Below are 13,841 nucleotides of genomic sequence, written 5' to 3'. Positions count from 1 at the left end.
AGACCGTGCTACATTCCCACATGTCCTCCCCGTCCACCAGAGGCTTCGCTCTCACTGCCACCATGAAGCTGAGCACACGGATCATTGACAACGTGGAGTAAGAACACACACCACACACACACACACGACGTCTATGTAGGAGCCCCCACATGGTAGAGCTCTTCACGTGTTTTTACCTAGATCACTCGGACCCGCTCACGCAATCACTCGAGTGGATCAACAAAAAAAAACCTGTGTTCATCGCTGATCAGTGTTTTAAGCATTCTGTTCTACTTTAGCTATTGAAAAATAGCAGATCTACAAGCTCATAGCACGCCACCGAGTGGAGCGCTACGAGCTTGTAGGGTCTGCTATTTTTGAAAAGTCATGAAAATGTGCCGCAAATCTTTGAATATATATTTCAGAGCGAACATTTTTGACTAAAATATTGGCTTCTGGGGGGTCCCTGGAACTACATATTTTGAGATTGGGGTCCGTGGCCCAATAGAGATAATTCTGGGGGTCCTTGACATGAAAAAGGTTGACACTGACACACAAACATGGGTTTTTCAGAAAAAGGTTAGGATTTAGAAGCCTTTTTTTTCATCGACCTCAGTCCAAAATGGGTTAAACTGACCTGGGATCAGATTACTGCAGCTGTCAGTTCAGTGAGAGCGCATCAAATGATACCTCCATGGAATCCAAAACGCAGCCATGTGTGACCATGAACTCCTTTTTCTGTCTAGGCGAAAAAATGCAATTTAATGCCATTGTCTTTTATTGACATCTCGCCTGTTAGAACGGCATTTTGGTTTGTCGCGTCCATTAAATTAAATGATAAGGTTGTGTCTCAGAACTAATGGGATCGAGATACCACACAGGTCCGTCTTTTATAAAAGAATGCTGTGTCCACTCGGATCTCGGAACCAATTTCACGGGTCCATTAGGGTTCAGGTCCGTCATTTTGGACGTGTGAAGAGCTCTGTCGCACAAACAGCTCCCAAACAGATTTTAAATATATTCATGAAGCAAAGAACATCACAGTAGCTCACGTTTCTCTCTCTCTCCCTCCCCTCACCTACCTGCCCTCCTCTCTCTCTCCCTCCCCTCACCTACCTGCCCTCCTCTCTCTCTCCCTCCCCTCACCTACCTGCCCTCCTCTCTCTCTCCCTCCCCTCACCTACCTGCCCTCCTCTCTCTCTCCCTCCCCTCACCTACCTGCCCTCCTCTCTCTCTCCCTCCCCTCACCTACCTGCCCTCACCTACCTGCCCCTCTCTCTCCCTCCCCTCACCTACCTGCCCTCCTCTCTCTCTCCCTCCCCTCACCTACCTGCCCTCCTCTCTCTCTCCCTCCCCTCACCTACCTGCCCTCACCTACCTGCCCCTCTCTCTCCCTCCTCTCTCCCTCCCCTCACCTACCTGCCCTCCCCTCTCCCTCCTCTCTCCCTCCCCCCACCTACCTGCCCCTCTCTCTCCCTCCTCTCTCCCTCCCCCCACCTACCTGCCCCTCTCTCTCCCTCCTCTCTCCCTCCCCTCACCTACCTGCCCTCCCCTCTCCCTCCTCTCTCCCTCCCCTCACCTACCTGCCCCTCTCTCTCCCTCCCCTCACCTACCTGCCCTCCCCTCTCCCTCCCCTCACCTACCTGCCCCTCTCTCTCCCTCCCCTCACCTACCTGCCCCTCTCTCTCCCTCCCCTCACCTACCTGCCCTCCCCTCTCCCTCCTCTCTCCCTCCCCTCACCTACCTGCCCCTCTCTCTCCCTCCTCTCTCCCTCCTCTCTCCCTCCCCTCACCTACCTGCCCTCCCCTCTCCCTCCTCTCTCCCTCCCCTCACCTACCTGCCCCTCTCTCTCCCTCCCCTCACCTACCTGCCCTCCCCTCTCCCTCCTCTCTCCCTCCCCTCACCTACCTGCCCCTCTCTCTCCCTCCTCTCTCCCTCCTCTCTCCCTCCCCCCACCTACCTGCCCCTCTCTCTCCCTCCTCTCCCTCCCCTCACCTACCTGCCCTCCCCTCTCCCTCCCCTCACCTACCTGCCCCTCTCTCTCCCTCCTCTCTCCCTCCTCTCTCCCTCCCCTCACCTACCTGCCCTCCCCTCTCCCTCCTCTCTCCCTCCCCTCACCTACCTGCCCCTCTCTCTCCCTCCCCTCACCTACCTGCCCTCCCCTCTCCCTCCTCTCTCCCTCCCCTCACCTACCTGCCCCTCTCTCTCCCTCCTCTCTCCCTCCTCTCTCCCTCCCCCCACCTACCTGCCCCTCTCTCTCCCTCCTCTCCCTCCCCTCACCTACCTGCCCTCCCCTCTCCCTCCCCTCACCTACCTGCCCCTCTCTCTCCCTCCTCTCTCCCTCCTCTCTCCCTCCCCTCACCTACCTGCCCTCCCCTCTCCCTCCTCTCTCCCTCCCCTCACCTACCTGCCCTGCCCGGCAGTCGCATCCGGAGCATCGTCAGCATCTACGGCAGCTGTATAGACCTGGAGCTCCAGCAGAGGGCAGTGGAGTACAACGCTCTCTTCAAGAAATATGACCACATGAGGTATTGTGGATTAGAGACTGACACGGGACTCGGGAGTGGATAATTTTTCACTCCCACAGAAATAAATCCCATCCCATCCCAATCCCGGGCCAGAGTAAAAAAGAAAATCCCAAATCCCATCCCCGTCCCCGTCCCACTCCTGGTAGAATGACTCCTGTTCCATCCCACTCCGGCTGTCTTTTTTTTAATTATTATTAATAAATTAGTCATTAGGAAAGGCAATGGACTTTGTGTTCTTTTTAGATTACTGTGTTTTCATGCAGTTTTAATTAAAAAGATATGGTACGTATTAGGGGTGTGCTGAAATATCGATATGGCGATATATATCGATACGTCCTCCCGCGATAAATAATCAATATTGATTATTAAAATATCGATATCGGAAAATATATCGATATTATTTAGAAATTTGAAATGTTGTTCATAATGAAGTGATGAACAACATGTTTAGAAAAGGAGGAAATGACAGCTAAAATAAAGCAAATCCCACTCAGATTCCACAGCAACCAGAAGTACTGAATTACTGGATTTATCCAAAGTCTCCAAACAGCTTTGTGGGAATACAAAATGCTGCATTTTTTCAGTTCCAAGTATTTTGTAGTTGCAGATATCGTGATATATCGTTGATGAAATTTCATACAATATATCGATATATCGCAAATATCGCAATATATCGAACATCGTGATATTATCGTTATCAAGGGCCTAATATCGCGATATATATCGTATCGTGAGGAACCCATATCGTCCCACCCCTAGTACGTATGGTATGTGTTTTTGCTTGCTATGTTTACTTGGCCTGTTTACACTCGGGAAAGACATCTCTGCATTTCCTCTCAGGGCAGCCGTGCTGGAGCGGATGCCGGTGATTGACAAGAACTCGCCGGGCCACACCAACGGAGAGTCCACGGAGCTGACCACCGTGAAGGAGATTGAAACAGGCAGACTCACACAAGGAATCCTTGCAATGACCCTAGAGCCGCCTAACCAGGTACACAATGACCCTAGAGCCTCCTAACCAGGTACACAGTGACCCTAGAGCCTCCTAACCAGGTACACAGTGACCCTAGAGCCTCCTAACCAGGTACACAGTGACCCTAGAGCCTCCTAACCAGGTACACAGTGACCCTAGAGCCTCCTAACCAGGTACACAGTGACCCTAGAGCCTCCTAACCAGGTACACAGTGACCCTAGAGCCTCCTAACCAGGTACACAGTGACCTTAGAGCCTCCTAACCAGGTACACAGTGACCCTAGAGCCTCCTAACCAGGTACACAGTGACCCTAGAGCCTCCTAACCAGGTACACAGTGACCCTAGAGCCTCCTAACCAGGTACACAGTGACCCTAGAGCCTCCTAACCAGGTACACAGTGACCATAGAGCCTCCTAACCAGGTACACAGTGACCCTAGAGCCTCCTAACCAGGTACACAGTGACCCTAGAGCCTTCTAACCAGGTACACAGTGACCCTAGAGCCTTCTAACCAGGTACACAGTGACCCTAGAGCCTTCTAACCAGGTACACAGTGACCCTAGAGCCTCCTAACCAGGTACACAGTGACCCTAGAGCCTTCTAACCAGGTACACAGTGACCCTAGAGCCTCCTAACCAGGTACACAGTGACCCTAGAGCCTCCTAACCAGGTACACAGTGACCCTAGAGCCTCCTAACCAGGTACACAGTGACCCTAGAGCCTCCTAACCAGGTACACAGTGACCCTAGAGCCTCCTAACCAGGTACACAGTGACCCTAGAGCCTTCTAACCAGGTACACAGTGACCCTAGAGCCTCCTAACCAGGTACAGTGACCCTAGAGCCTCCTAACCAGGTACACAGTGACCCTAGAGCCTCCTAGTCCTAACCAGGTACACAGTGACCCTAGAGCCTCCTAACCAGGTACACAGTGACCCTAGAGCCTCCTAACCAGGTACACGGTGACCCTAGAGCCTCCTAACCAGGTACACGGTGACCCTAGAGCCTCCTAACCAGGTACACAGTGACCCTAGAGCCTCCTAACCAGGTACACAGTGACCCTAGAGCCTCCTAACCAGGTACACAGTGACCCTAGAGCCTCCTAACCAGGTACACAGTGACCCTAGAGCCTCCTAACCAGGTACACAGTGACCCTAGAGCCTCCTAACCAGGTACACAGTGACCCTAGAGCCTCCTAACCAGGTACACAGTGACCCTAGAGCCTCCTAACCAGGTACACAGTGACCCTAGAGCCTCCTAACCAGGTACACAGTGACCCTAGAGCCTCCTAACCAGGTACACAGTGACCCTAGAGCCTCCTAACCAGCTACACAGTGACCCTAGAGCCTCCTAACCAGGTACACAGTGACCCTAGAGCCTCCTAACCAGGTACACAGTGACGGAGATGGATGGCGTTTGACTACATTTATGATGAACGCGTCAGCAATGCTGCTGTGAAGGCTATGAATTGCCAAGAATCATTTTGGGTTAATTTCCCTATTCATAGACTGATCCCAATTGGTTTTAATGAATGCTGCAACTAACGATTATTTTCATAATCGATTAATCGCCTGATTATTTGACGATTAATCAGATTATGGCACTTATTTAGCTAAAGACATGAATAATTCATTCAAAAATACATTATTACATTTTGCTCAACTGCTGATTAGGCTGCTATTCAAATAAAAATAAATTAAATAAAAATAAATTAAAGTCACCTGCATAGATTTTATTAAAGAATAGCTACACATTTGTCAGTCTAAAAGGTAACAGACAGTATGACATGAATTGCCAAAAAACTCCAGCGATTAGTTGCCGATTCGATTACGATTACTAAAATAGTTGGCAGCTAATTGAATAATCGATTTGATTATGATTAATCGATTTAATAAAATTCAGCCTTAGTTTTTTTTTATGTTAAACTCAGACCGACTCCTAAAACCTCAGTTGTCCCCTGTTCCTGTTCTTGTTCTTGTTGCTGGTGAAGGTGTGTGATTTGCTGGACCTGCTGGGTGGTTCTGAAGGGGCCCTGCAGCCCAGCCCGGCCCAGATGGGAACCACAGCTCCGGATCTGGTTGGCATCACATCCGGCACGGCCGGCGGAGAGCTGCTGGACCTGCTGGGACTGGGAGGCCTGGAACCCACCACAGCTGCTGTACCCGGTGGGTCAGACACCCACATTATGATCTGGACAGGAGCCCACCACAGCTCCTGTACCCGATGGGTCAGACACCCACATTATGATCTGGACAGGAACCCACCACAGCTCCTGTACCCGGTGGGTCTGACACCCACATTATGATCAGGAGCCCACCACAGCTCCTGTACCCGATGGGTCTGACACCCACATTATGATCAGGAGCCCACCACGGCTCCTGTACCTGGTGGGTCTGACACCCACATTATGATCTGGACAGGAGCCCACCACAGCTCCTGTACCCAGTGGGTCAGACACCCACATTATGATCAGGAGCCCACCACGGCTCCTGTACCCGGTGGGTCTGACACCCACATTATGATCTGGACAGGAGCCCACCACAGCTCCTGTACCCAGTGGGTCAGACACCCACATTATGATCTGGACAGGAGCCCACCACAGCTCCTGTACCCAGTGGGTCAGACACCCACATTATGATCTGGAGCCCACCACAGCTCCTGTACCCGGTGGGTCAGACACCCACATTATGATCTGGACAGGAGCCCACCACAGCTCCTGTACCCAGTGGGTCAGACACCCACATTATGATCTGGAGCCCACCACAGCTCCTGTACCTGGTGGGTCAGACACCCACATTATGATCAGGAGCCCACCACAGCTCCTGTACCCAGTGGGTCAGACACCCACATTATGATCTGGAGCCCACCACAGCTCCTGTACCCAGTGGGTCAGACACCCACATTATGAAGGCACAGAGCACATGGAGGTCTGGAGCCCACCACAGCTCCTGGACCCGGTGGGTCAGACACCCACATTATGAAGGCACAGAGCACATGGAGGTCTGGATCCCACCACAGCTCCTGTACCCGTGGGTCTGACACCCACATTATGAAGGCACAGAGCACATGGAGGTCTGGATCCCACCACAGCTCTTGTACCCGTGGGTCTGACACCCACATTATGAAGGCACAGAGCACATGGAGGTCTGGATCCCACCACAGCTCCTGTACCCGTGGGTCTGACACCCACATTATGAAGGCACAGAGCACATGGAGGTCTGGATCCCACCACAGCTCTTGTACCCGTGGGTCTGACACCCACATTATGAAGGCACAGAGCACATGGAGGTCTGGATCCCACCACAGCTCCTGTACCCGTGGGTCTGACACCCACATTATGAAGGCACAGAGCACATGGAGGTCTGGATCCCACCACAGCTCCTGTACCCGTGGGTCTGACACCCACATTATGAAGGCACAGAGCACATGGAGGTCTGGATCCCACCACAGCTCCTGTACCCGTGGGTCTGACACCCACATTATGAAGGCACAGAGCACATGGAGGTCTGGAGCCCACCACCTCTCCTGTACCCACTGGTCAGACACCCACATTATGAAGGCACAGAGCACATGGAGGTCTGGAGCCCACCTCAGATCCTGTACCCGTGGGTCTGACACCCACATTATGATCTGGAGCCCACCACCTCTCCTGTACCCACCGGTCAGACACCCACATTATGAAGGCACAGAGCACATGGAGGTCTGGAGCCCACCACAGCTCCTGTACCCACCGGTCAGACACCCACATTATGAAGGCACAGAGCACATGGAGGTCTGGAGCCCACCACAGATCCTGTACCCGTGGGTCTGACACCCACATTATGAAGGCACAGAGCACATGGAGGTCTGGAGCCCACCACAGATCCTGTACCCGTGGGTCTGACACCCACATTATGATCTGGAGCCCACCACAGCTCCTGTACCCGGTGGGTCTGACACCCACATTATGATCTGGAGCCCACCACCTCTCCTATACCCGGTCAGGCACATAGACAGGCAGGGAACTAACAATGAATCACTAAATCACTGTTCTACCTACATAGGTGGGTTTAGCTGAGTAGAACTGCCTAGTGTAGTTACTAGTTAGTTACCTAGTACCTACTTTTCAAGCTGTGTGTCCCAAGTCCTGACAAATATCTCTACAACACTAAAATGTCCTTTTTTTTTTTTTTTTCTCTTTTTTTTTTTACAATTCATCACCAAATTGTCCCGGTTTTAGACACAATGAAAACAGTTCAGTTTGTAGTGTGTACTGAACCGAACTCAGTCTCGTATCGAGCAGTTCAATACAAATGTTTACCGTGAGTCTGTGACACCCATAATAATGGCACTACGGTCCATATGGTTATTGGAAATTGCACGTTTGATGATTTGGTAATGATTTTATTTTGATGTTTTTCTACCTCTGGGCAGCAGATCCCGTGTCCACGGCGGCCCCTGCCGTGACGGTGTATGAGAAGGACGGTTTGACTCTGAAACTCCACTGCGACAAACAGACGGACACGGCAATGACCGTCACGCTCACAGCCTACAACGCCACTGACTTTGACATCAGCGCTTTCACACTCCAGGCAGCCGTCCCCAAGGTACGTCTGGCAACAACAACGCTGTCTAAATGAAACATAATGCATGTCATTTCCTCACAGTTAATGGAAGGTTAGCCAAATGTGTGACCAAAATCTGCAAAATAAATGCTTACCAATAGCTTTCTCCACAAATGTGTCTACTATCATCACCTCTCAATTTGTTCCAACCCAACTCCCTTGGGAAACTTTGTGACAGCTCTTGAAAGTTGCGGTACCATTAAAGGACCACTTCACCACTTTTCAACTTCTCTTCCTATAATTGGTCCTAACTAATGTTCATGATAAAATATCACCATTTTTTCCTACTCAGTCTGTGTCTCATAGGAAGGCTGTGGGCTGTTCAGAAACCCGTCCACCAGTGACATCATCGATGGTGAATCCAAGCTAATAGAAACGGCAGGCTTTCTTTTCCTGAAAAGTTGCAATGCAAAAGTTGAAGCCATCGTTATCATGATAATAAAAATCTAAATATATTTTAAAACAAATCTTGTTTAAAAGAAATCTGCCTAATGATGATGTCACTGGTGGACGGGTGTCCGAACTGCCCAAAGCTCTCCTATGAGACACAGACTGAGTAGGAAAAAATGGTGGTGTTTTATCATGAACATTAGTGAGGACCAATATGAAGAGATGTTGAAAAGTGGTGAAGTGGTCCTTTAACAATCTGGACGTAAAAAACAAATACATGCAGCCAAAATGTACAAAATGTCACTCTGCCGCATATGACGGGTCAGACTAGGGGGTTTTCATGATTCTGAATCCATTGCAAGCAATTGTTTTGCACGGAAAAACACTCCTTGGGCTAAAAAACAGCCATAATCACTTTTCCAAATCTTGATGACTCATCATATTTGTGATGAAAGCTATTGGTAACTCCCTTCCAGGGAACGGCTGGCTCAACTCAAGTTGACAGTCTGTGAGGGTTCAGGCGTACACTGGGTGCACATTCAGGGAATACGTGTAGGAGGAGAATAAAATCTGCACTCTCAGTAATAGCAGGAGTCCGCAGCAGCAGTCGAACCAGACAGACACATTTCGGCGTCCGTCTGGTTTGACTGCTGCTGCGGATCCTACAACATTATTAAACACGACTCCTACTTTTACTGAGAGTGCGAAAGCCCTTGGTAAGCATTAGTTTTGCATATTAGTCACAAACTTTCCATAAGAGTAAGGAGGTTTCTGCCGCTGGTGGTCTGCTTGCTTATTCTTACATTTTAAGGCAGTATAATGGAGCAAAAACATTCGTAATATTTCTTTCTACTTATTTTGTTTGCGAAGACTGGCAAGGAAGTAAAGGTCAGATTAGATTAGCATGCCTAGTCTGTCTGTTACTCAGAGGCGTATCTACAATAAGGCGAGGGCAGGCGTCCGCCTGGCGTCCGCCTGGCCAAATCCATTTCTGGCCTGGCCAAAATCCATACAATGAGAAGAAAAAAAAAGAGTACAAAAACAAGACCTGAGAACTATTAGTGGACAGCTGATTGGCCGTTGCGGTAGAGCTCGGCCCTCAATCACCCATTGGAATGTAAATGCATGCCTTTCAGCCTTTGTATACTACTCGTCTGACAGGTATATCTCTTTGAAAACCTTTAGTGCTACGATTGTGCGAGGAGACGACAATTAACACATCTTGTCTGCCCAAAACGTAATTCCTGGATACGCCACTGACGCCAATGACCACATTATAGTTTGGATTATATATATATTGCCAATGGATTTCACAATATATAACATAATATACACTATAACGTTGTATTTAAAACATCAGAGAAAATGATCTTGCCAGAGCAATAGACAGAAATGACTGACCTATGGCGAACAGTTGCTGGACCGATTGATTGAAATAGCAATTCCATTCAACACTAATCGGTTGAGCGACAGGAACGTCCTGAGCTTGAGTATGTGTGTGCTTTGGTGGTCTCGTCCTCATTTGACCTCTGACCTTCCCCTCCCAGAGTGTCCAGTTACAGATGAAGGCCCCCAGTGGGGACGCTCTCCCTGCACGAGGCGCAGCTAACGTCACCCAGACCGTGCTGCTCACCAACCCCAACAAGGTTGGTGTCCGCCCCAAACACTTTCACCGCAAATGTATTGTCACCTCATTATTCAATGAGGGAGATTCATGACAGGGCCGTGCAATGTGCACATTTTAACGTATTTTTGTTGCAAAAACGAATAGAATACGCACATCCAATCGACTATGCATGCACCTCATGGTACCACAGCAACTCAAAGGCCCTTTGCCCTTAAAACAAGGCTCCAGACTTCCCAAAACAAACCGGTCAGGCTACTACTTGGCCTTACTCCCAGAACCCACCTCACCCCGCTCATTTTGATAGGCTGGAATGGCCAAGGGTTGATGAGTACGAGTATAGCAACTTGCAATGGGCCTAAGTCTACAAGATTCGCTACACCACTAAGACACCAGCAGATGCTGCTCAAACAAGGAGTTGAATTAATTGCACTCCTATGCCACTAAAAAGTGGAATAGCCTACCAACAGCCATTAAGAAATGTGAATCCCTACTCCTTCAAAACTGCTCTCAAAGAGCACTTACGGGCGGCTGCAATTCGAAACTGGCCCCTGTAAAAACGTTTAAGTCCCCCCTCTCTATTTTTCTACTTTTCACGTGTTCCCTTTTTTTCTAACTGTGTATTTGGTGATTTTTATTTCTATTTTGCATAGATGTGTACATTTGTATGTCTTTAAATGTCTTGATGAATTGAAAATGGAGGACCATGATGTAAATAAGTCTTAGTGCTTTCTGGTTTTATCCTCGTATCTGCTATTTTTGAACAGCCAAATAAACATCTAAAGACAGATGCTTTCAAAAGATAAATCACAGGGTGTCAAATCACAAAGCATCGTGAGCTGGTAGCTCAAACCTGTTCATAGACTCTTCCACTTGGGCCTAAAAAACGCTTCTTTCTCCCCCTTCTAGGTGAATCTGAAGATGAGGGTACGCGTGTCCTACACCAGCCAGGGATCTGCCTTTCAGGATACAGTACAGATCGACGCCTTCCCCAGCTTCACTGCTCCGGCCTGGCATTGAATCAGACCATGACTATGGCCAGTCTTTTGATGAATGGGCAGGCATTAGCTCTCATTGAGCTGCTCTGCAACACTACAACATCAGCTCAGTCTGATATAACTCTAATTGTATTGGTGTTAGCATGGCCGACCGACCATGTTGAACTGTAGTACTACTGTTCTGACACCCGGATGACAAAGCCTCATGTATAAACTTAAGACTTGATACCAACATAATAATTGAATCTAAGCCATTCTAAACCCTTTTTTTCCCCGATCTGATGAACAACAGGCAATACTCCCCCCGGCCGCCTCCTACACCCCAAACGTTACCCGGCCGCCTCCTACACCCCAAACGTTAATAGGATTGTTGTCCTCACTTTATACGATACAGGCATTCTCCCACAGTTCAGGTGGTCATCAAGTTCAACGGTCAATCATCTTCAGATATATATATTGAATCACTCCCATAATTGTTTTTTGTGTGAATGGTGCGAATCAAAACAAGCAAAGGACCCTCTGATGCATCAACTAGCTTTTACTGACTCACCAGCTGCTATCGCTGGCCGTCGTACTTAATTGAAACTCCAGGAATGTATACGGTATGTCCCCATTGATGTTATTCTAGAGAGCCACTTGATGAGCACCTGTCAGTCACACTCGGCCTACATTCATATATTCCTGCTTTCCTTACACAAGATGCCTTTTATTTCCTTCCCATAGCTCTTTGGGTCAGGTGAACACGAGGGAAGCCGTTAAAACCAACTGTAACGTCCCTCATCCCTGTTCCTTCCCATAGCTCTTTGGGTCAGGTGAACACGAGGGAAGCCGTTAAAACCACCTGTAACTTCCCTTATCCCTGTGCCACGCTTTTGACTTCACCAGAAACATCATGTAATTTGAGACCGAAGAAGAAGGGTGGGAATGTTTAACCACTTAAGCCCTAATTAATTATACATCGCCATAAGGCGGAAAAAATCTACAAGATCACGTCACTCACGGTGTGAGTTAGTAGATCTGATTGTTCTGCCGTGCAACACAGAAATTAAACAATCTATTCTATTGTTGAGAATTTCCACCTCTTAACCCATTCTGAGCGGGAACCCCTTTTGGTGATAGCATTATGTCATGCTTTAGCTATTGAAAAATAGCAGATCTACAAGCTCATAGCGCGGCACCGAGTGCCGCGCTACGTGCTTGTAGGTCTGCTATTTTTGAAGAATCATGAAAAGTGACATGAAATTGTTTGAGAACGACTGACATAGAAAAACATAGCTTTTTCAAGAAAACAGTCAGGATTTAGAAGACCTTTGGCAGAATCGTTCCCAGGTCAAAACGGGTTAAAGTAAATCCCCAGGGTAGGGATGGCAGGGTGAACGTGGTTAAAGTATGTCCCTAATATATATGCATTCCTTTTACTCATGTTCCAATTCCTCCTCCTACCTCCTCTTCTCATCTCCTACCTCCTCTTCTCATCTCCTACCTCCTCCTTCTCATCTCCTACCTCCTCTTCTCATCTCCTACCTCCTCCTTCTCATCTCGTTCTCAGCTGCTTCTCTTTACCTGTGCCTTTTGTCCTCAACACAGAGGCCTGATTTATGTCATCTTACCGACGGTGTTGGGCTGCTGACGCTTGCAAAATCGGTTATTTCCCTGCAAGCGACAGTCATACAAGTATAGATTTGGCTTTAGGTATTGTCATGTACAAAAAGAAAAGTATTGTTTTTATTTGAGGTGAATTAATTGTTTTTACCTGTGAATGATGTGTAGCCATATCAATATTTCAATTAAGACTTGCTTGCCCATACCAGTATAAATTATGTTTACAGCGGGGTTTATCAACTGAAACTATGTACTGTACTCGTCTAAGCCTATGTAAATGATAAAGGAAATGATGGGTGCGATTGCTGTACTGACAAAACCCTATATATTAGATATTACGTTTATAAGCACAATGTGAACTGAACACTACAGAGACAGTCCAAGCCGCGTCCCCGTTTTTACTACCCAGTTTCGCACCAGTGAGGGGAGGGAGGGGCTAGCCCACACCATGCCAGAAGTCAAGGCAGACGGCTGTGGAACGTGAACTCGTGAGTCGTGAAGCACGTGTGTTGAAAGAAACACAAATAAAAACTTCGCCGAAAACGGAAGCCCAACATGAGGATAAAGTAAACATTCAGTCCAAATGTCCAGTTTTCTAATTCACAACTACTACTACTTTGGTGTTGAAACTTCGAATTTCTCTAACTATTAAATAATAAGATCCATAGGAGTATCTTTTTATATTTGTCCAAGAAGAATACAGGCAGTAGCATATTACGTTATGTAATAACTAAAACTAATCTAATGGAATAAATTGAACAAATGCAGGAGTTTTGACGATTCAACTGTAACTTGCTCCTCCCTCCCCTTACTGGTGCGAAACGGGGTAGTAAAAACGGGGACGCGTCCAAGCCTGAAGTCACTTATGCAACCTTTTTGTTACATTGTCACATGTACAGTACGTACGTCATGTGGTTTTGGAGGATACATGGATACATAACGAACGTGCTAAGTATTTACACCTAAAGAAAAAGTGTATTACCGTAGCAGTAAACTGACTACAAACCATATCACAATTCTCTCTTCAAAAACCTTCATTGATACTGGATGTTAGTGCTAGTAAACGGATGTCAATGCAATCGCAGCGTACACCTTTTCTCAGACCGCTATCCTCACCGGAAGAAAACGAGAATTGAATTTGTTGTG

General features: G+C 48.1%; 1 protein-coding gene across 2 annotated transcripts in view; it reads left to right on the top strand.

The window, feature by feature from the left end:
* Nucleotides 1-13,837, top strand: part of ap1g2 (adaptor related protein complex 1 subunit gamma 2) — a 38,281-nt gene extending 24,444 nt beyond the window's left edge. Inside the window, exons 16-22 of one of the 2 annotated variants that reach the window (XM_079512452.1) lie at nt 1-97; nt 2,403-2,507; nt 3,348-3,498; nt 5,468-5,642; nt 7,894-8,063; nt 10,019-10,117; nt 11,005-13,837. The exon at nt 1-97 is cut by the window's left edge and continues 31 nt beyond it. In XM_079512452.1, the coding sequence (XP_079368578.1) occupies nt 1-97; nt 2,403-2,507; nt 3,348-3,498; nt 5,468-5,642; nt 7,894-8,063; nt 10,019-10,117; nt 11,005-11,115 (908 nt within the window). In that variant the 3' untranslated portion in view covers nt 11,116-13,837. Of the gene's footprint in view, nt 98-2,402; nt 2,508-3,347; nt 3,499-5,467; nt 5,643-7,890; nt 8,064-10,018; nt 10,118-11,004 lie in introns of both variants that reach the window. The other variant, XM_079512451.1, reaches the window with a different exon arrangement.
* Nucleotides 13,838-13,841: the final 4 nt, after the last annotated feature.

The sequence above is a fragment of the Electrona antarctica genome (assembly GCF_951216825.1).
Source record: "Electrona antarctica genome assembly, chromosome: 1".
NCBI classification, from domain to species: domain Eukaryota; kingdom Metazoa; phylum Chordata; class Actinopteri; order Myctophiformes; family Myctophidae; genus Electrona; species Electrona antarctica.
Note: the sequence above shows the minus strand (reverse complement) of the source record. Positions and strands in the feature narration are given on the sequence as shown.